This window comes from Spea bombifrons, chromosome 11 (genome assembly GCF_027358695.1).
Source record: "Spea bombifrons isolate aSpeBom1 chromosome 11, aSpeBom1.2.pri, whole genome shotgun sequence".
NCBI classification, from domain to species: Eukaryota; Metazoa; Chordata; class Amphibia; order Anura; family Pelobatidae; genus Spea; species Spea bombifrons.
In genome coordinates, this window is record NC_071097.1 from 17,289,331 (window position 1) to 17,310,441 (window position 21,111).

A 21,111-nucleotide genomic window follows, 5' to 3' on the forward strand; every position below is an offset into this window, starting at 1 on the left:
GAACGCTCAGGGGCATCAAGGGGCATAGGAGACTTGAATTGGAAGAGCTAAATGGGGGTGAATTATACTTTAAAAGTCTCTGGAGCTGCCGACCTTTTCCTCCTTCAGTGAAGATTTGCTTTCCAGGAAAAGGATAGCAGAGGAAGCATCACGGTTACCACGCTGTTATCATGCAGGCATGCTATAAAGTATTCATGTATAAAGTACACATCACATTAAGGTTTTTGCTGTGATCCTATAAAGGAATCACCTTCAGCTTTAATGTATCATTATGTAGCACAACCACACATGCATTTAAGGAATGTTTATCTTCAGGGACAGATTCTACTACTACTTAGATATTAAACAGTTTGAAAGGGGATATCATTCTGAGAATAATTCATTTCAAATATATACATTAGCCCTCTGTTGCAGTGTCACACAGGGTAGTGAAACTCTCAGCATGTTATCTGTTGATAAGTTACTACACAGATGTATTTACCCTAACAAAGCCAGACTGGGGATCACTATTTGTCACACTCACACTCGTACTTATATGCATCTGGAAGATCTGGAGCAGCAGTATCTGTGAGTATATGTCCCAGCCGCTCGCTGGCCCACCTGGCATATGCCCAGTGTACGAGATGGCCAGTCCCGGCCAGTTCCCCAAGTGAGGCGCTGGTGGGTTTTACAGGGTTCTGAAGCTCTTGAAAGTCTATGTCGAAGTTGCTACAAGCTCTACCCCTCAGTGGTATATTACTAGAAAGTGTCATTCACATTCCTGTAGCTAAGAGGAGCCAACCCAAAGTTTAAGAAAAGTTAGTTCCAGTATTAAGACAACTCCTCTAATAATACATGTGTCAATAGTGAACAATTTGTTCAAAAGAGAAGTAACTTTTAAAGGTTAATAGTCTTTCCATTTATGTGACATAACGTTGCCTTTAATATTAGTTTAATTTCCCTGCACCCCATACTATGCAAAGTTTTTGTTTTTTTATTCTGCAGAGGATATTACAGATTATGATTTTGTATGTGTTCATCTAAATCGCGCTACTTCTGCTTACTTAAGTAAGCAAGGGCTGGGATGCCATGGATGCACAGCAAAATCAAAAATAATCACGCACCCCATAGTCTTATGCAGTATAAGGTTCTCTCATGCCTTCTTAAGAGGGAACGCCTAGATAACTACATCATATTCTTAATACAAGTATTGACCAGAAATATATGTTTCAACAGCTTTATGGAGTCTTCAGTAGAAGACTATTTAATTGTGCCAATTTAGAAAGGAATATAGGTTTCAGAACCTCAGAGGTCTCTTATTTAGGTGGAAGAAGAGACAGACTGAAAAAAGAACTGTGAGATCCGAAACTTTATGGAAATGTTTAACTTTTTCTATGCTGGCCCAATAAAAGATTACATTTCTCTTGGGCTAATATGGCAACATCCATTTTTTCTTATCAAGAAGAACATTTAATTCAAACTAAAATCAGTTGGTAGTATTGGGTAATTTCTATTTATTGACATAGTGAAATAGTGACTTTCTTTGTTTCCTAGTTTTATATAAATCTGGAGTTACATTTTTTATAAAATCAAAATTTAAATTTGTCAGGAAAAAAGTATCACAGATGTTTGGCTTATGTACTGTAGACCCCTTGTGGTCAACAGAGCCAATTACAGAGGCACTTGAATTAAATGCCAATAAAAGGGTATGTAAAGTGTTTGAAACAAGCAGTTGTTCTATTAGATGCAAGTAAGCAATATGAGGGACTAGGGTGAAGTTGGCACTGGGTCTTAATATTGCTGGCGGGGCCTTGTGACCAGAACCAGTGACTGTTCTGTGACACCAGGCATGTTTTTAATGCAGAACAATGTGCATGGGCAGTGTATGGAAGCAGAATTTGCTCTGCTAATGACGTTTAATGAAACATTATATGGAAAATACTTTGCATGTTTGTGCATAAGCAAAGATTGTCTACTAGAATGCGAATTAATATTGATTAATATGGCACGGTAGATCTTTTTAGAAAACTGAGTAATTGTCACATACAAATGTGTTGACTGCCATGTCCTTTGTGCTTTAATTTATGAATTGTGTGTTTATTGATGGGGTTGTGCATTTTATCCCATAAAACTGTAGGAACTGATCTATGGGCCTTCGGTGCCTTCAGTATATATCAAGGTTTGGATAATGATTAACCCTTAGCACTCAGATAAAAAGAGATTAATAATTTTCCATATGCCTTTTAGCAGAATAACACTGTGTTATTGCATGTTGTTCCACAAAAGAAGTCAATGTTGCATTAATTATGAATTCTGTGACATCTTCTGGCTACCTGCCACATCCCCACATATACAGTTCACCAAAAGTGCAACAAATCACCATTCATGTTTTTTCATTTGTGTTCCAGGGACCAATAGGATTAGACGGCAAGCCAGTAAGTGTCTTATCGCTTAGCTAGTCCTAAAGTCCATAGATTGTAATGGATGCTCCAGACAATATGTGATGGAATCGTCTCTTTCCTTGGGAAATATTTTTTCTTACATTTCTGTGCTATTTTTATCAATGAAATTTAGGCTTTCAAGGTTAACGCTGCTCACGCCGAGTATCCAAAAAATGTCACTTAGCGCTTGCGGTCAGTTAGATTATGAAATTCCTCTCCAGAAATAACACTGTGACAGTGGCATCTTGTGTTTTTAGTTCTGCCGTTAAAAGAATTCTAACCATGTACGTAAACATTGCATGATCTGTAAACCAGCCTGTTTTAAAGTGATAGCGGGACATACTGCCTTTCCAGTATGGACGGCTTCAGCTAATCCTTGAAGCAGCAATCTTAACCATGTATTCTGTGCATGAGCACCTCTGTAGGTCGTATGGCATGCCATTTGCTAATACTAAACAGATGTCTGTTTCTGTTGTTTTTCACAGTTTATACCCTGTCAGTAAACCTGCTTTTTCTGATATTCCCAAACTCTTATTAGCTTTCAACAGTTATCCACAATAATTTGTCACCCCATAAAGTAGCAATATATCTCAAGTTTATTATTCAAGTGACAAGGTCAGGAGGAGTTTCACAGGCCACCAAGGGTACTTCTCTAAATTGAGCAGGTCTAAAGTTAACAAACAGTCTGATGAGAGAGGTGCCACAAGATGACCTTGAGGTCTCCAGAACTCAATTCTCCCACCCTTAGTAGAAGACCATTAAGCATCCACTAACTGGATTGACTAGAGTTGAATTTCAGAGCTCTGCTCTAGTAAAAGGTGCCGACCATTGACACCGCAGACGGGAGTCGTTTTCTATTACAGAAAATGAATCCAGTAGCTTTTAAAATTCCACTTGACATCATTTTCTTTTTTTATTATTATAGGGCCACCCTGGTCAGAAAGGAGAAAAGGGAGAGATGGTGAGTATATATATTCACTGTGAAATTAAACCTTGGTTGACCCAAAAGTCATACATCTTGTAGCTATTTAATGTAACACCACATCGTGTATGTTTTATATGTCACATGTATAAATGTTGAGCCATTTGTGTTCATGTGTTTTTTAAGTAAAACAATCCATTATTAAACAAAACTGTATAGTAAAGAGGTAAAACATACACAAAATCTTCATTTTGAAGGTTCAGGACTGCCATGACCTCTGACACAATTGAAAGTAATATTTTTTTTTTCCCTTCAATTATTACTACTTTACTTTTTAATTAATGAAATTGTTTCAAAAATATGCAAACCATAATTCCTATTTAGGAATTTGATTAAAAACCTACTTTATTTTTATAGCAATCTTTCTGTTGATTCGTTGGTTACTTTGCAACCAAAGTTCGTTTAGAAATATGGTTAGGTACAATAGAGCATTATCAAGACAGTATATATTTTGTAGTTAGTTCACATTATAATACAATATAACAAAACAGCTGACATGATTTGAACTACTTTCACAGGATAAAGCCTTTATGTAAAGATCACATACTGAAATGTAAATTGACCTCATATTAATGAAAAGCCTTACTGAAGTAGCATATCCCTCTTTAAAATCAACTACTACATTAGGGATCAGTAAGTAGTGCAGAAAGCACCCCGCTTCTTGCCTGAACTCAGTATGCCGTTTAATAAATGTGTACTGATTTATGATTTGCCTAATAATTTATGTTTTATTTAGGTTGTCCATACCACATAAAATCCCCATTATAAGTACAAATTGTGATGCTGTGTGCTTTTTACAACACAATTTACAGTCTCACATCAGCAAATCACATGTTTTAGGTTTACTTGTGTGGAAGATATCTGCATACTCTCTGTACAAGTTCAGATCTTTGCAGTCTATGTACTAAACTCAACATCGTTTTGGTTTGATAATTACTGGAAAAAATGTTGACAACATTCTGCTAATTGTTTCACAAACATAAAATAGTCCGTACTGCCTTGAACACAGCAGTTGATTCCTTGCCACTTGATCACAGAAGTTAAGTTTATGGAAAACACAACCAAGTACATGCCAAATAATCAAAGTGAATATCACAGTGTTGTTGATTTCTGATAAATGTAACCTTTTTTTAAAAATTTTTTTAAAGCAGGCATTATTTGTATAAGCAAGTCCAATTGTGATATTTTGAGAGATGTGTAATGTTCCAGGTTATTATTACACGTGTGTTCTTTTCTTGGACTCAGAAATAACACAGTAACACCTACTAGTATTGACTATTCACCGAGTGTCGGAATTGTCCAAAGCAGCTGGTGTGTTGGTGGTTAACAGTCGTTTGGTCAGAGAATCCCAGCCTGTATACCTGTTCGGTGGAACAGCACACATACTTGCCGCATCTTGAGCTATTGTTTTGCCAATAACAGCTGTGATACTAGTGCAGTTTCCCTACTGTGTAAATTGTGTATTCAGATGTAAGACTGAAAAGGAAACAACTATTTTGGGAGATAAACCTCACCCGTGTGAATGGCCAAACAAAGTAGTGTGTTTGAATTTTTCACTTCCTATATTCTACCAATATGCCAGCTGGTAGATTTATCGTGCTCTTGTGGGTCTAGTCCTATTGTTTCCAAAATGTAAGTTTACAAAATTGTTACAATCACTGTCATGTACTTTTGTTTATTGGATTGTAAGACGGTTACATCTGCTGGTCCAACAGTGACATGAGTTCACCCCTTTGAGTTATTCTCAGTCCCATTGGTAATGAGCGATATGTTTTTATAGGTGCTGTTCTACACAGTATGCAGAATATTACACTTTTAAAACTAAATTTGGCAACACAAAAATCTACTGCTATTGAATGTCAATACTATGTCCAGATACTATTCTTTGTTTTTTTTTTGGGGGGGGGTTGTATTTTTATTCCAGTTTCTGGCTGTTAAAAAATGTTTTCCCCTTGGGTCATAAAACACAATACTGTTTACAGTAATGTAGCTAAGCATTAGAAACTCATAGACCCCCTTTTTCTGCAGACCCGGTGGCTGCCATTGTTGTCAGTTGTGATATTTTAGGTGACTTTATGCAGCTGCCAGATAACATTATATTATGCAAAAATGTGAACACGTTTGAAAGGAAGATGATACAAAAATGTATTTTTAATGTTACTAGTAAAATAATAATTTGGTGGGAATTCCCCTTTAACTTCATAACACAAAAAAAATGAATTAATAGGTTGTTCCCATAGCAACAGGAAAAAAGTTTCTTTAACGTTTCTGTCCTGTTTTTATGTAGGCAAACCTTTACAAACTAAATTGTAAAATGACAGACCTGCTTACATTTCTACAATACTCAGCTAATGATTTGTCCATGTGGAGCAGAACTTTTAAGGATTTAACTTTTTGAGAAGCGTACGGCTATGAAGCCAGTGAGGAGCTTCTTGTGGTTTGGTATTCCTTGGCTTGTTAAATTCTTACAAAGACAGACTACTTTGAGTTCACCATAGACCGAGTATCTTACTTGAGGCAATTTACTACTTTTTTTTCCTTAAAGATTTTTAGTAGAAACAGGCTAATTAATAACACCTCAGCTTCCTACACATTTCATGCATGAAGTAAAAAAAACTTCTGGTGAGATTCCATAGATGATATTAGCAAATGCATAGCATTGGTACATCTTTTAAAACATGCGCTGTTTTATTATAATTATTATATAGTATAGAAGTACGGTATAAAATTGAAATGCTCGACTTTAACCAAATACTAATTAAAAAGTGTGGTTTCCTTTCTGTAAATACTGTATATTGTTCTTTGGTCTCCGTTGAAAAAAATGTTCTGTAAGTCAAAATGTTATGTTAAATACTACTTGCTATGTCCTGTTTACCCATTGTACAGCGCTGCGGAATATAATGGCGCTATATAAAACAATAAACAATAAATAATAATAATAGTAGTAGGCAAAACCAAATAGAGATGAGAAGATCAAAGCCTCCAGGAGCCTTCAGTGCGAATATGTGTTTGTGCTTAAAGGGGATGTCCACTAACTTTTTATTACTAGTACCAGAGTAAAATGTTTTTAAAAAATATTGTGCTGTTCTCATTAAAAAAACATGCTATTTTTGTGTAATATAATGTTTTCAGGCAGGTGCATATTAGCCATTTGTATACGTTCTGATTTTAGACCAATGTAGCAGGGCAACATCCTGGTTGCTTATTATATACGGCCTCTGGTAAACAATAAAATGGCTCATTATTAATCACCCAGCCGGACATCCTGACTACTAAAAATCTATAGAGGAACAGACTTCATTAGCATTGCCATGAATAATCAGCTTAGTGTGGTGTTTAAACTAGGAAAATCACCCAAAATCATATGACTGACAACAAAGGCAGCCTCCAGGTCTGCAGATAAAGAATGTTTATTGGAACAAAATGAGATAAAACCTGGTTTATGTCAATGCTGTATGCAGCACTCAAAATATTTGTTTCCATAGGGAAAAATGTGTTGTATTGCAAAATACTAATAATTACCAATTTTTTCTACATTCGATTGTATGCATTAGTAGGTAATAGATAATTAACACTTGTCAGCAGTTGAGAAGTATGGTAGCAATAATTTGCATCTAACACATGTCCCTCATCGAAATCTGCTCTAGAGTTTGAGTATAGATATTTTAATTTTGTTCCAGTAACTAAAAGTGGGATATGGAATTCAGAAGCTCCATTACTGATCAGGTCCAGACCAGTTGAGTGACCTCCATAAGCCCATGAAACATAATTACTTGTCAAAATACAATGGCTTGAAGTTTTAAATTAATGACCGTTATTGCACTCTTCCTGTGCTCCCATTTAATTATGATTGATTTACGTGAAAAGGTAAATATTTTCAATACCGTTGAGTTGAAACCTTTGACAGGACATTGCTTGATTACTTAGACACCAATTAGGCAATTTTCTTCTTTATATCTGGAACAAATGTGAAATTAAAATCATGTTACATTATTTATTTGATTTCCATTCTTTTTTGGGAGTAGACTTTTTAAGATATCAGAGAAAGGTGCACACTCCTTAGTTTTGATCATTACAATTGGTTTGATATGTGCTCTGTCTTTTCTTTTGAAGGGCCCACCTGGTCCCAAAGGACAGCCAGTAAGTGTATTTTTCTATAGCTCTCTGAATTAAGGATTTTAGTAAATGGCTATATTTTAAATTCAAATAAAAATGTAACTCATTCTAATAAAATGTATTTTGTTTGTGACAGGGGACTGCAGGCCTTAAAGGAGAAAAGGTAAGAACTGTCAAAAAAAAGTTAATTTAAAAGTTTAAATACTTCGTTTATCAGATTGGTCAGTGAAATGTGGGTTGAGCGTTAGCGCTATTCACGCTATTATTAATACATGATCTAAAATCACATCTAATTTAAACATAATACAACAAATAAGCAGCTCTTCGGAAAACGACTGGTGGTAATAACATCCCTTATTTGGTCATTTTTTGTAAAACTTAAAGCAAATTAATTAAGCAGGTAATTAATGGATAAAGCTCTTCATGTTTAGAACAATACAATATAATAATATCTCAGAAATAGAAATATGACCCGGTCAATCTAGCTGCAGTGTCTAACAATTAATCTGCAATGGAATGCAATTATTTTACTTGGGAAGGGAGTGACTTTTTGTAATTCCTATTTGTTCTCTTGACCTATTTGTATATTTAGTATATAATATTATTTCAAATTTCCAATCCTGTTTTGTACAAAAATAAAATCGTTAGGACTGCTATTTGGCAAGTAAAGCTAGCACCAAATCATTATTTTCATAAAAAGGAAAAATGTATTCTTTCGTTCATAAACAATACACCCATCCCAGCATCCTTCCTGTCTCAAGAGCAGACGTACCATGTCTCTATTTAACGGCACAGAAATGTGAAAATAAATAGAAAAATTATTTCATTTTTGTCTGACCTCTGATTGCCTTCTCCTTAAAAGTTGTGGTTTCATATTATTTTGTGCCACCTTTTAGTTGGACCCCACCTTACAGTACTTCCAAATAAAGTTCATGCACTTCTACACAAATATAGTTTTAGATCTGTCATCCCAAATGAAAAGCACTAATGACAATTTTGGGCAATGTATCTAATTAAATGTTTTTGAAATGCCGACAATAATAAATTTTTACAGAGAATGGCCTATAAACCATTATTTTATACAGCATTATATTGTGAATACACATATGTACCAGCCCAGCATGAGAATACATCAGAACTTTGTCCCTTCAGAAATGTATTTTTATGCTAAAATGTTAAGGAAGACCTTCAGTAGAAGATATTCATCATACCATGCTCTATAAGATAATGGTGTGCTGGACTTTCTTCTATATATTTGATAACAATTATGTGTTGAGGGCAGCCTTGCTATAGTCTAGGCACCTGTCTTATTTTTATTGTAGCTATTCCTCTAATTTCTGCCATTGTGTGTCCTTATTTACTTATATTGTGACAATAATATATTAGAAATAATTTATATTTAGAGTTTTGCGGAAAGTTTCAAAGTTGTCTTATGGTCATAAACCAATGGAATGGTCCGGCCTGCAGGGACATTCAAATGACTGCTTCGGTGATAAGAGCACTTATCAAACTTTACACCAGACATGCTTTTAGTACACATCCCCTAATTTTGTAATTTGTAATGTTTATATAGTTTGTGCAATTAACTGGCTTGGTGTCTTTTCTCCCCTTCTTTATTACAGGGCCAGTGCGGAGATTACAGGGTAAACATTCTTTAACACTCTAAGCTATTGTATGCCGGCATTAATATTGCTATATGCCTGAATAAAATATACCTATTATGTTTATTGTAGTGAAAAACACATCCAACATGACTAAAATACCGTATTTCCTCGATTATAAGACAAGGGTTTTTTTTAGAGCAAATGCCTCTCGTCTTTTTCGAGGTTGTCTTAAAATCAAACCTCAAATAGATGTCTGACCACTAGACTAAGATCCAGATCCCCTGCAGCGCCTCTCTGGCAGATGGTGGACGTCCGCACGATGCGCACAGACAACCTCCGCTGCTGCCGGCACTTCTGCCGGGGCTTCTATAATGGTGCACTGGCGTCACATGACCTTCCGGTGCTCCACCATAGAAGCCCCAGCGGAAGTACCGGCAGAAGTGGCAAACGTCTGCACAATGTGTGCAGACAACCTCCACTGCTACCCGGCACTTCACCGGGGCTTCTATGACAGAGCACCGGTGTGACGTGACCTTCCGGTGATCAGCCATAGAATTTACTAGGAAGCTCCACCAGATGATACTTGATTTCCAGCGGAAGTACCGGCAGAAGTGGCAAACGTCTGCACAATGTGTGCAGACAACCTCCACTGCTACCCGGCACTTCACCGGGGCTTCTATGACAGAGCACCAGTGTGACGTGACCTTCCGGTGATCAGCCATAGAATTTACTAGGAAGCTCCACCAGATGATACTTGATTTGAATGAAAACACATGTAGAATCTACAGATGTAGCATATTTTATTTTAGAGAATCTCAATTAGAAATAGCATGCCAATACTGTACTTTATGTCTACAAAAGATGTATAGCATATGGTTCTGAAGTTTATTTTTCTAAGTTTGGCTTTTTTCTTTTGAAAACACTTGATTCAATAGTCTGGATCTTGTTATACTTAGCAGATGATTCAAATTTGGGAGTGAGTAATACAAATAATGTGTTAATATCCATCCCATTAAACACAAGTTGTGCCCTGTTTGTTATTTTCTAGCCTGTTGTGATTTTCCACAGGGTCACGAGAGATTGACTACCTAGGGTTTTAGGTACCATCTGTCAATGGATGCAGTTGGAGGAATATATTCTTAGAGAAAAATTATAAGGAAGACACCCTCATCAACATAAAAAATGAAACCCACCCAATGTCATTTTCAAAAAAGGCCTCTAATCTTTAAAGCCATATTGCTCCAAGTTTACCTATCCCCATTACAGATAACCATACCACCTGTTTGGGCCCCAGATCGAAGGGATGTTATCGATGTGCTAATTGTAAAGCCTGTAAAAATCTACCTAGTAACCAAAAGAACTTTATGTCACACATTACTGGTGAAAATTACCCTGTCAAAAGTTTTATTAACTGCAACACTACCCATGTGGTCTACCTCATATACTGTGAATGTGGTGTCCAGTATGCAGGTGAGACCACCAGACCTCTCAATGTGAGGATTCTGGAACATACGGGCCTGGTTCTATCAGAAAAACGGCCACCAGGTCCCTTACCATTTTAATACTTGTCCTAAGGGTGGTTTGCCCCATTTTAAATTGATAGGGTACAAATGAGCATCAAAGTATTTCAATCTGACCTTACCGATGTGACCTCTCAGTTTGGGTTCCACTGCTCTCTGTAGAAAGTAAAAATGTAGAAATGTATTTGAATGCTTTTTCATTGTCCAGATATCATCAATTACCACCACTAAAATGTTAACATACTGAATTAGATAGCAGGATGAAACAGAACAATATATCATAAGAACAGTCAGATAGACCAATAATTCATCTCAGGGGCACGTTTGGCTCTAGTTGACGGGATATGATGTCATAGCTGCATGTCCCATAAGTCATTACAATGTAATCAAGCTAGCGATATCATTTCTGTGAAATATCTACTGAACTTGACAACTTAATCAAAATTTGTAGCTATTTTGTTAAGCTATGTCTAGGTCTAATGGAATGGCCCGAATGGTTGTTATCTGCTGTCAAATCCTATGTTTCATATTCTATATCTATTACTTTTAAAGCACTGTATGTATTTTCTAGGAGAGAGTTAATTATTTCACACGTTTTCTATGAGACCTTTATAGTGTTATCCACTGCCCCATGTGTTAGAATAGAGGGTACAGGATGAACAAGCACGTTGTGTGACATGTAGGCAATAGCTAGGATGTACTTAAAAATGGTTATGTTGCAAGCCCAATACAATAATAGCAGGGTCAGCTGTGTTTATTTTGCAAAACAGCCTCACTGGATAGTTATGTTGAGAAAGAAAGACTAAAGAAATCCATGCTTAAGCAGTGTACTGGATTTTATTACAGATCTGAGCTGCTGCCTACAGCTGAGCTCCTAAAGGTGAAAAAGAGAGATAAACATAAAATAGGATTAGTATGAGTGAGCAGATCTGTGCAGACTCACAATGTATATGGGGGACATTGATCCAAAACAGAAATAAGAGCGTTGGCTATATAAAGAAAAAAGGTGCCTGTTCGTAAATGCCTTGAAAGCATCGAAAGAGCCAACTTCTGGATCATTACTTGTAAAACAGAAATCCCACTGACTGCTAAGTAGTATCATATCCTTTTCTGATCATTACATTACATTTATTTATAACGGGTGACAGCAGATTCCTTAGTGCTGTTACAATAAGGGAATGTGAGCATATGTACAAAGACAACTTAAAATAACTCTAAACCGTATTAAGACATCATGGAACAGAAGGAGAAGAGGGCCATGGTCAGGCAAGTTCACAGTCCTAACTTACAAAAATAGTGTGTACCAATTCAACAAAAAGAAAGCTGTCGGGATCTAATGTTATTCATTAGTATAGTGTATTAAAGAGAACTAGGCATTAATGCATCATGGGAATTGTTGTCCATAGCAGCACCACCAGGGGATATTGGTAGAGAAATTAATTTAGCATCCTATTTTGATTTGCAAAAACATTTGGAAGCGGATAGGGAAGTGTGTATATTTGTATAAGAAAAGGTGAAAAGACAAATGGAATTTTTTGGAACTTTATTCTATGGCGCTTTATATAAAACAAACATATTTAGCTTCAAAGCATATTTTCTACTGAGGGCCTCATTGCTTTATCAACACACCATACATTGAAAGCATTCTGGTAATGCGGCTTGGCGTGTTCATATAACACTCCCCCGATGTTTGCATAACCTCCTTGTATTGACAGCCACAGGTGTTCCCATAGTTATATCGCAGAAGACTAATACAGAAAGAGTTTAGGGTGTATTAGTAAGGAGTGTCCTAGAATGCATGCAGTGTTCAGATATTAAATATCCATGCTGTGTCTGTGTCATTGTCCAATAGGAATACTTAAGTACTACATATGTGGCACTGCGCTCCAATCAGATTCTTATTCTGAAGGTTTGTGGGTAACCGTTACTAACTTAAAGTCTGCAATGGAAGTCGGGCCTTAGTATTGCCTTTCACAATTAAACTGTGGAACTGTAATGGTGGTAGGCAGCTTTTTGGAACGTTAGGTGTTGGGTTCTGATTTATTGCCTACTTATTTAGTGATATCGGATAGATATCATGCCTACGCCCTCTAATTACAGTAAACAGGATGCAGCCAAAAAAGCAACATGTAGTTTGGCACGAGCTGTATACGCGATACGTAAATACACAAAAGAAACGCAATATAAGACAGTCAGACTTTGTATTGCAGACGTTTATATAAATATATATCTTTGAGAGTAACATAAGGTACATCTCTTAAACTCGATGGCTTACATTGTCTGTTTGTAATTTGCCATATCCATACATCACACATTTCTAAGGACCAGTGGGGACACTTTTATTCCAGGGTATAATAAAAAGTCGTTATTGTTTAACCTACTAATTTCTATTCCTGTAATAACGGAAGGTATTTAGAAGCAGAAGACTGTACACATTTACACATTTTAATTCTCCTGTTTACGTATACTGTAGAACACTCATTCAACAAACATTCTAAAATAAGAGGGAGAAGGTGGATAGAGAGGGACAGAGGGATTGGGACCCCAAATCAATGTAGTGTTTCATGTTGGTGGTGAGCTGTACCTGGATGTTCTCTTAAGAAGCAGCACTCACTCACTTCAGATTTCTCTGCTCTATTTCACAATTAAACTTTGTGTTATCCTCTCTTTGTTCTTTCTTTTCTGGCCTTTCGCTCTTCTGACTTGTCACACTTTGCTGGCCTACTTTGCACTGTATCCTTCCACTCTTGCACTGTGAATTTCTGGGGTCCCCTTCAGCTGTTGCCTCTTCTAAATGCAGTTCGAGTGGCTCAGCCATCGGTCATAAAAAGACGCATCTATCAGGTACACTCCTTTCTTATTTGCTCTGCACTGGCTCTTTCGCTTATACACTTCCCATTGGGTTACCTATTGACTGTGGCAAAATGTTTTTGTTTGGTTTTATACCTCCATTTCTGTTTCACCTAATCAAATTACACATGGTACATTAATTATATGCGTGATATTAAACTGAAAATATTAAGTCATAAGAATTTTAACTTTACAAATATAATGTGAGATTGACATAGTTTGATAGTTTTCAAAAATAAATAAATAAATAAAAAAAACTCTATAACAAGGGTGTCAGACTCTGGTCTCCAAGGACTATAGACACACTAGGATAATGTTCTGCATATTTCTCAGTTTAATTATATGTTTTGATTACTTATTTTTGGAATCGTGTCCGAATTAGGGCCTTTTCTAGGGTTACCACCGTTTTTAGAAACGAATAGGGTACGTTCTATAGCTGGTATAAAGTTGCACACTGTTGTGTTGTGCACCTGTGTGTCTCTTTAGCAGATGTGTATGGTTCATATCCACTTACGGTTCTGGGAATTGTATGGGTTTAGAGCATTCTACATGCTTGCGCATAGCTGAAATTCATTTAAATGGAGTGCTACTTTACTTAATCATTACCTTTTTTTTGCACCTGGGCAAAATAACAGCAACAGTTTCAATTCAGCCTTCTCATATGCAGCACAAAACAACATTAATGTAATGGACAGGCCAAATTAGAAGAGTTTTTTTGTAGCCTCTGTTAGTCCAAAAATCCAAAAAGTTCAAAATGGGAAAAATCTGAACAAGGTGAAACGCACCATAGTTAATTTGAACTAATAGGTTGTTTTAAATATAATGAAGTATTTAAAAAAAGCCCTGAAGGAATTGAGACACTGCGTTATTTATACAGTTAAACACCACTATCATTTTAATGCATCCCCTCGGTTAACTTCAGGATGTTACAGAGTGATGTCATGAAATGGTTGACAATCACATGGGATTAGAACAGTCACGAGTTCATACATAGCTGATTTATTGTGGATCAAATAGTGTGTTAGATTAAGGAGGCCGGTAATCAGGCCGCTGCCTAGATTAGCTTGTTGCCTGGGAAATATATTGGTGAAACACAAGTCTGGCCTACAGTCTGCTGTGTTATATGTGAGCAAACGATTTCTAAAAATATAAGGGGAATTTTAACTATTCTGTTAGGTATCCAAACAACATGTTTCCTAGACAGCTATTGGAATTAGTTATGTCATTTTGGTTGATTGTCTGTTAATTTGGCCTTTACAGATGAACTGGAGCTCATACTTTTTGGGATGCTATTCACACATAACACACAGTGTTAAAAATTTGCCAATTGTGATAATGTGATTTAACATAAGTTTGTGTTAATTCACTAAACTAATTTATTTTTCATGAAAGTGTAAAATGTATTTTTATATCTGTGGACAACCAGAGATACAGATGTAGGCATATTAATGATATGTATCATAAGACACCTTCATCAGCCAAGTTAGCAGATGACCTCTGCATATTTTCCAGATTTTCAATATAATTAATTACAGTATAAATACACTGATCAGCCATAGCATTATGACAGCTGACAGGTGAAGTGAATAACACCGATAATCTTGTTTTCATTGCACCTGTCAGTGGGTGGGATATGTTAGGCAGCAAGTGAACATTTTGTCCTCAAAGTTGATGTGTTAGAAGCAGCAAAAAAGGTCAAGCATAAGGATCTAAGTGACTTTGACAAGGGCCAAATTGTGATGGCGAGATAACTGGGTAAGAGCATCTCCAAAACTGCAGCTCTTGTGGGGTGTTCCCAGTCTGCTGTAGTCAGTACCAAAAGTGGTCCAAGGCAGGAAAAGCGGTGACAGGGTCATGGGCGGCCAAGGCTTATTAATGCACATGGGGGCAAAGGCGGGCCTGTGTGGTCAAATCCAACAGATGAGCTACTGTAGCTCAAATTGCACAAAAAGTTGGCATTGCATGGCATTGGTCCGGGGGAGGATGACGTGATATGCACGGCTCCGCCCTGGGTACGTGAAAGGGAGGGGGGAGTGTGGGCGAATTGACTGCAACTGACGACAACCGAGGCCGGGACCTACCTCCCGAGTTGGCGCGTGGGCTGCGGCTGCTATTGTGGTGCCGCTGCGCATTAAGTGGCGGCCTCGTAGTCATTGGCGGCTGGCACCTTCGTTTGTGCTGCCGCCGACGTCCCAATCGCCGCCGGAGCTGGTATAGCCCTCGGGGTCTGCGTTGCTGCCGAGGCTTGAGCTGTTGCCGGGGTCCCAGCCGATGTCGGTATAGACGCTCTGCCGTGGCTGAAGCTGCGACGACGCTGTCGACATACCCGTGACTGCGGGTGTTGCCGGCGTTTGGTCGTGCCCTCTCGGGCCCTTTTTTGGACCGGAGACTTCATTGTTGCGGCGAGACATCGGAGGAGTGGATCCGGACGACTGCTGACCTCGGACAAAGATCCGAGAGAAAACAAGTGGACCTGGTTGGACCCGGCTGGAGAAAACCGCTGATCGCCCACGTGGCAAATAAGATTTCAAGGCCGATTAAAGTTGTAAAACGACGTCTGGAGCTGCAAGGATTATCTCTATACAATAATATGGTTTACAAGAAAGATCTGGAAGAACAAGAAATGGTGAGAACTTAAAACGGCTTACTTTATTTCTCTTTGTTTATAAAGAAAAGGAAAAAGAAAAAAAAAGAAATTATATATATATATATATATCTCACTTTGTACAACCATTATTACATAACATTCGGACTAATGACTTTTGTATATATAAGACATTGAATTAGAACAAAATCCCTGAAGAAGACAGGAGAAAAGGAAAACAATAGAAGAAAATTATAAAAAAAAAAAATAAACAAATAAATACTGTTGATCTACGCCTTCGTGGAGGCCTGAAGGCTTTCCTATCTGATATAACTTAACAGCACAATTGAAATATTGGAAGAATACTTTGAAAGACCCTAGGGTCTTGGCTATCTTGAAAAGGTTAATCCTATCTACCATCTTAAATAGCCTGCAAGAAATTTTGATATTAGAGTCATAATGCCTCCAAAAAAGGATAAGGAAAAGGAAAAGGATAAAAATAAATCAATAAGTATTTTTTCCTCTCCCAAGTTGGCGACACCCCAGACGGATCTAAATAAACCACATCAGAGTATTTTCAGAGATTTAACGCCGACCAGAAGTTTTGAAGCAATACAGACGGACTCCTCTACTCGTCCTGTACTTACATCACAGCAAGATATTACATAGGAGTTTATAAAAGAAGTTATGGAACAATACTATAATAAAATTAAAAATGATCTAGAAGCTAACATGATACAGATAAAGTCAGAAATTCACCATATATCAGAAATAACTGCTAAGCATGAGTCTATTATTACTGATCTCCAGGAAGAGAACAAGAGTCTACAATCCGTAAATAGCATACTAGAGAACAAAGTTAAAGATCTGGAACTGAATATCACAAATCTACAAGATCGCTCCCGCAGAAAGAATCTCAGGCTGAGGGGTATACCAGAGAACATACAAAACCAGTCTTTGGATCAATTTGTGAAAGAGTTTTTTTCGTCTATCATTTCATCCCAGGACTTAGGTCCACATCCTTTTGAACGCATTTATAGACTAAGGAAATCTTTGAATACTATATATCCATCTGATGTCATAGTCCGTTTTTCTTTATACTACACCAAAAACGTAATAATGCAGGAACTGAAAAAATCCAAGATACAATTGGATCAGTATAAGAACATACAAGTTTTTCCAGATCTCTCTCAGTCAACGAGAACAGCAAGGAGATCCTTTCAAGAACTTACTCAAATTTTAAGGTCCAAAAACGTGAACTATAGATGGGGATTTCCTACTGCACTCATTGTATCATATAGAGATAATATATACCAGTTTAAAGATAAGGCCTCAGCTAGAGATAAAATGATCTTTTGGGGAATGATACAAGACGGCTCATGATGGGAAAATCTTGAAATTTTTTTTTTTTTTTTTTTTTTTTTTCTAACGATAATAAGGATGCTACAATGGACAATTATGCCCATATAGTACAGCACAAGACATACTTGCACTTCTAATATCTCCAACTGAATTAATAAGTCACTTTAGACACTTTGTTATCTTATATATTAATTACACATATATATCTATAATGGACAATTAGGTCCATATAGAACACGAGACACACACATAGCACTAGATAATATTCTTATCTGTAACTTTTTTTTTTTTTTTTTTTTTCTCTCTCACTAATGATAATAAGGATGCTTACAAGGGACAATTATGTCCATGCAAAACATGAGACACACATATAACACAAGACACTATCTTTACTCTTAACACTTCTAATTGTATTTATAATTTAGCATGTAGTTACCTTATATATTAATTACACATATTTCACTTTTTATTTATTTAATTTGTTTTTTTTTTTTTTTTTTTTTTTTTTTTTTCTCTTCACGTTTTGCACTAATAACAGACACTAGCACTATTTACGCACATTTATTACACTTCATTTATATATATATAATTCTATATTATTATTATTATTATTTTATTTTTTTTTTTATTTTTTTTTTTTTTGCTTTATTAACGGTTACTTAATTAACTCCCTCCGACCTATTTCACTGATTCCTGTGGTGGCTACAGGAATATTAGGGTTAGCGTTATCAGTTAATATGCTGGGGGCAACCCTGATGGATTGTATGAATGATTCTGAATGGATGGTGAATATGAATGATGACTACGGGGGAGACGATTTAGACAGGGCTTCTTTTCTTCTCTTGTTTAATGAATATGTCCCTTAAGCTCCTTTCATTGAACGTACAGGGTTTGAATTCTCCTCAGAAAAGAGGGCACCTATATAAAATGTTACAAGATAATAGAATAGATATTGCCTTTATACAGGAAACGCACTGGATTGAGAAACAAAAACTTTTGTGGAAATTTAATAAATACCCACATATATACTTTGCCAATTTGTTGGGTTGCAAAAAAAAAAGAGGGGTAGCGATAATTTTTTCAGATAAACTGAAACTTGAACCAATCTATGAGGAAGCAGACAACAATGGGCGTTATATTATTGTAATTGTGAAAATTAATGACGTATTATATACTTTGGTTAATGTTTACGCTCCCAATAGGGTATCATTACGTTTCTTTGAATTTCTAATTACTAAAATAGATTTACTTCAGACAGGTTATCTGCTTATGGGTGGCGATTTTAATGTAGTTCAGAACCCTAGGGTGGATCGCAGTCATGGTATGATCAATAGGAAAGGCACCTTAAGGCACTTCCAGGGGTTTCAAGATTTCTTATTAAAAAACTCACTTTATGATTGTTGGAGAGTATTCCATCCACTAGAGAGAGATTACACTTTTTATTCTAATGTCCATCAATCGTACTCTCGCATAGATTACTTCTTAACTAAAGGAAACACCTTAAATATAGTGAGAAACTCTAGCATAGGAAATATTACATGGTCTGACCATGCCCCCCAATTTCTGGAAATCTCTAATAATTTAGAATATAAAATTAGAAATAAATGGAGACTAAATGAACTATTATTGTCAAACCCCAAAAATGTACAGGAGGTAATAGCAGAGGCTAAGGAATTTCTGCAGAAAAATGATAATGGAGAGATCTCGGATATTACTTTATGGAATACACTCAAAGCTTATATGAGAGGAGTCCTTATAAGGATAGGTGTTAGAGAAAAGAAACAAAAGGGCTGCTCCCTGAGTGAATTACACATAAAATTAGCAAAATTAGAGAAAATTAATAGCACTAGACCAGACACAATTAATTTACTAGAGATTAAAAAAATCAGGAAAGAAATAGTTGATAAAGAACTAGATATCATTAACTGGAAAATCTTGCAGCTAAAACAAAGTTGGTATGGCTCTTGTAATAAAATTGGGAAAATGATGACTAACAAGATAAAATCGAAATGTAAATCAGAAACCATCAAAAAGATTATAGTTGGAGATGAACAATATCTCTCCCCTAAAGAAATCTCAAATGCTTTTGCTAATTACTATAAATCTCTTTATAATATCACTGAGGCTTCCAGCTCTTCGGAGAAGACACCTCAATTTTTACAAAAATTAAATCTCCCAAAGATTTCTGAGTCTCAAGCGGAAATTTTAAACCACCCTATTAATATTCTGGAAGTTAAGAAAGCTATTGAAGACCTAAAACCTGGTAAGGCTCCCGGCCCGGACGGGTTTTCATCTCTTTTTTTTACCTCCCTTAAAGACATTCTAGCCCCAATAATGCTTAGACTGTATATTTCAATCCCTTTAGTGGAAAGATTACCGGTGGAAACACTGCAGGCAACCATAATACCAATTCTGAAAGAAGGAAAGGACCCGAGTTCAACCTTAAATTACAGGCCTATTTCTCTAATAAACCTAGATACTAAATTATACTCTAATATTCTAGCACAAAGATTGAAAAAGGTTATTCCTTCCATTGTTCACAGAGATCAAACAGGGTTTGTGGTAGGAAGGAGCGCAGCAGATAATTCCCGTAAAATTCTAAATATTGTCCATAAAATTAATAATGAAAAAATAAAATCTGTAATACTATCCCTCGATGCTGAAAAAGCATTTGACCGGGTCAAATGGTCATACTTAGAAGAGGTTTTATTAAATTTTGGAATTAACGGTTTATTTAAAGACTATGTTATGGCATTATACTCTAATCCAACAGCTAAGGTAATTGGTCGCCTGTTAGATTCTGATTGGTTCTCTATTAAAAACGGAACACGTCAAGGATGCCCATTGGCTCCATTACTATACGTGCTTAGCATTGAACCACTAGCAGAAGCAATTAGACAGTCCTTAGAAGTTGGGGGCATAGAGATAGCCTCTAAATCGTATAAAGTCTCTCTTTATGCTGACGACGTTCTCCTCTCGCTATCGAACCCTTCGGCCTCTATTCCACCTCTACTTAGGCTGATAGAACAATATAGTGTAATATCAAACTATAAAATCAACCTAGGGAAAACACAAGTAATCACAATGTTTTTGAGTAAAAATGAAAGGGATGATCTTCTGTCCTATTATAACTTCGATTTAAAATTACAAACTATAGATTACTTAGGAATTAAGATTAAGGGAGATTTGGGCTCTGTAGTAGATTGTAATTATAAGAACCTATTAATCAAAATTAAAGCTTTGATGTTTGGTTGGAGAAATATAGAGATGTCTTGGCTGGGTCGTATAAACCTCATTAATGGATATTTACTTCCAAAAATTTTATATTATTTCCGTATGATTCCTATGAGGATACACCAACAAGTTATAAAGAAATTCCAATCGCTTATAGATCTGTTTATATGGGTTAGAGGTAAACCCAGGATAGCTCGAAATATATTATTTAAAAAAATTAACAGAGGAGGATTATCTTACCCATGTATTAACAACCTGTATGAAGCAACAATGTTGTCACACTTTGTTGCTTGGGACAAGAGTTCAAATAATTATCCATTATGGATGCAAATCGAGGAGTCCTACGGAGATAATATTGATTTATACTCCCTGTTTTGGGTTGATTCCTTTCGAATAAAAGACTTACATAAAAGGAATCCTATTATACGCGATACAATTA

General features: G+C 36.3%; 1 protein-coding gene and 1 long non-coding RNA gene across 2 annotated transcripts in view; both read left to right on the forward strand.

The window, feature by feature from the left end:
• The window catches only part of COL13A1 (collagen type XIII alpha 1 chain), a 76,660-nt gene that overhangs the window by 13,329 nt on the left and 42,220 nt on the right, over positions 1 to 21,111 (forward strand). Inside the window, exons 4-9 of the mRNA XM_053451269.1 lie at positions 2,388 to 2,414; positions 3,346 to 3,381; positions 7,516 to 7,542; positions 7,655 to 7,681; positions 9,141 to 9,161; positions 13,421 to 13,486. Coding sequence (XP_053307244.1) covers positions 2,388 to 2,414; positions 3,346 to 3,381; positions 7,516 to 7,542; positions 7,655 to 7,681; positions 9,141 to 9,161; positions 13,421 to 13,486 — 204 coding nt within the window. The remainder of the gene's footprint in view (positions 1 to 2,387; positions 2,415 to 3,345; positions 3,382 to 7,515; positions 7,543 to 7,654; positions 7,682 to 9,140; positions 9,162 to 13,420; positions 13,487 to 21,111) is intronic.
• Positions 10,816 to 11,854, forward strand: LOC128469451 (uncharacterized). Its single transcript, XR_008345940.1, has 2 exons — positions 10,816 to 11,141; positions 11,290 to 11,854. It is a non-coding gene; the product is annotated as an uncharacterized LOC128469451 (long non-coding RNA).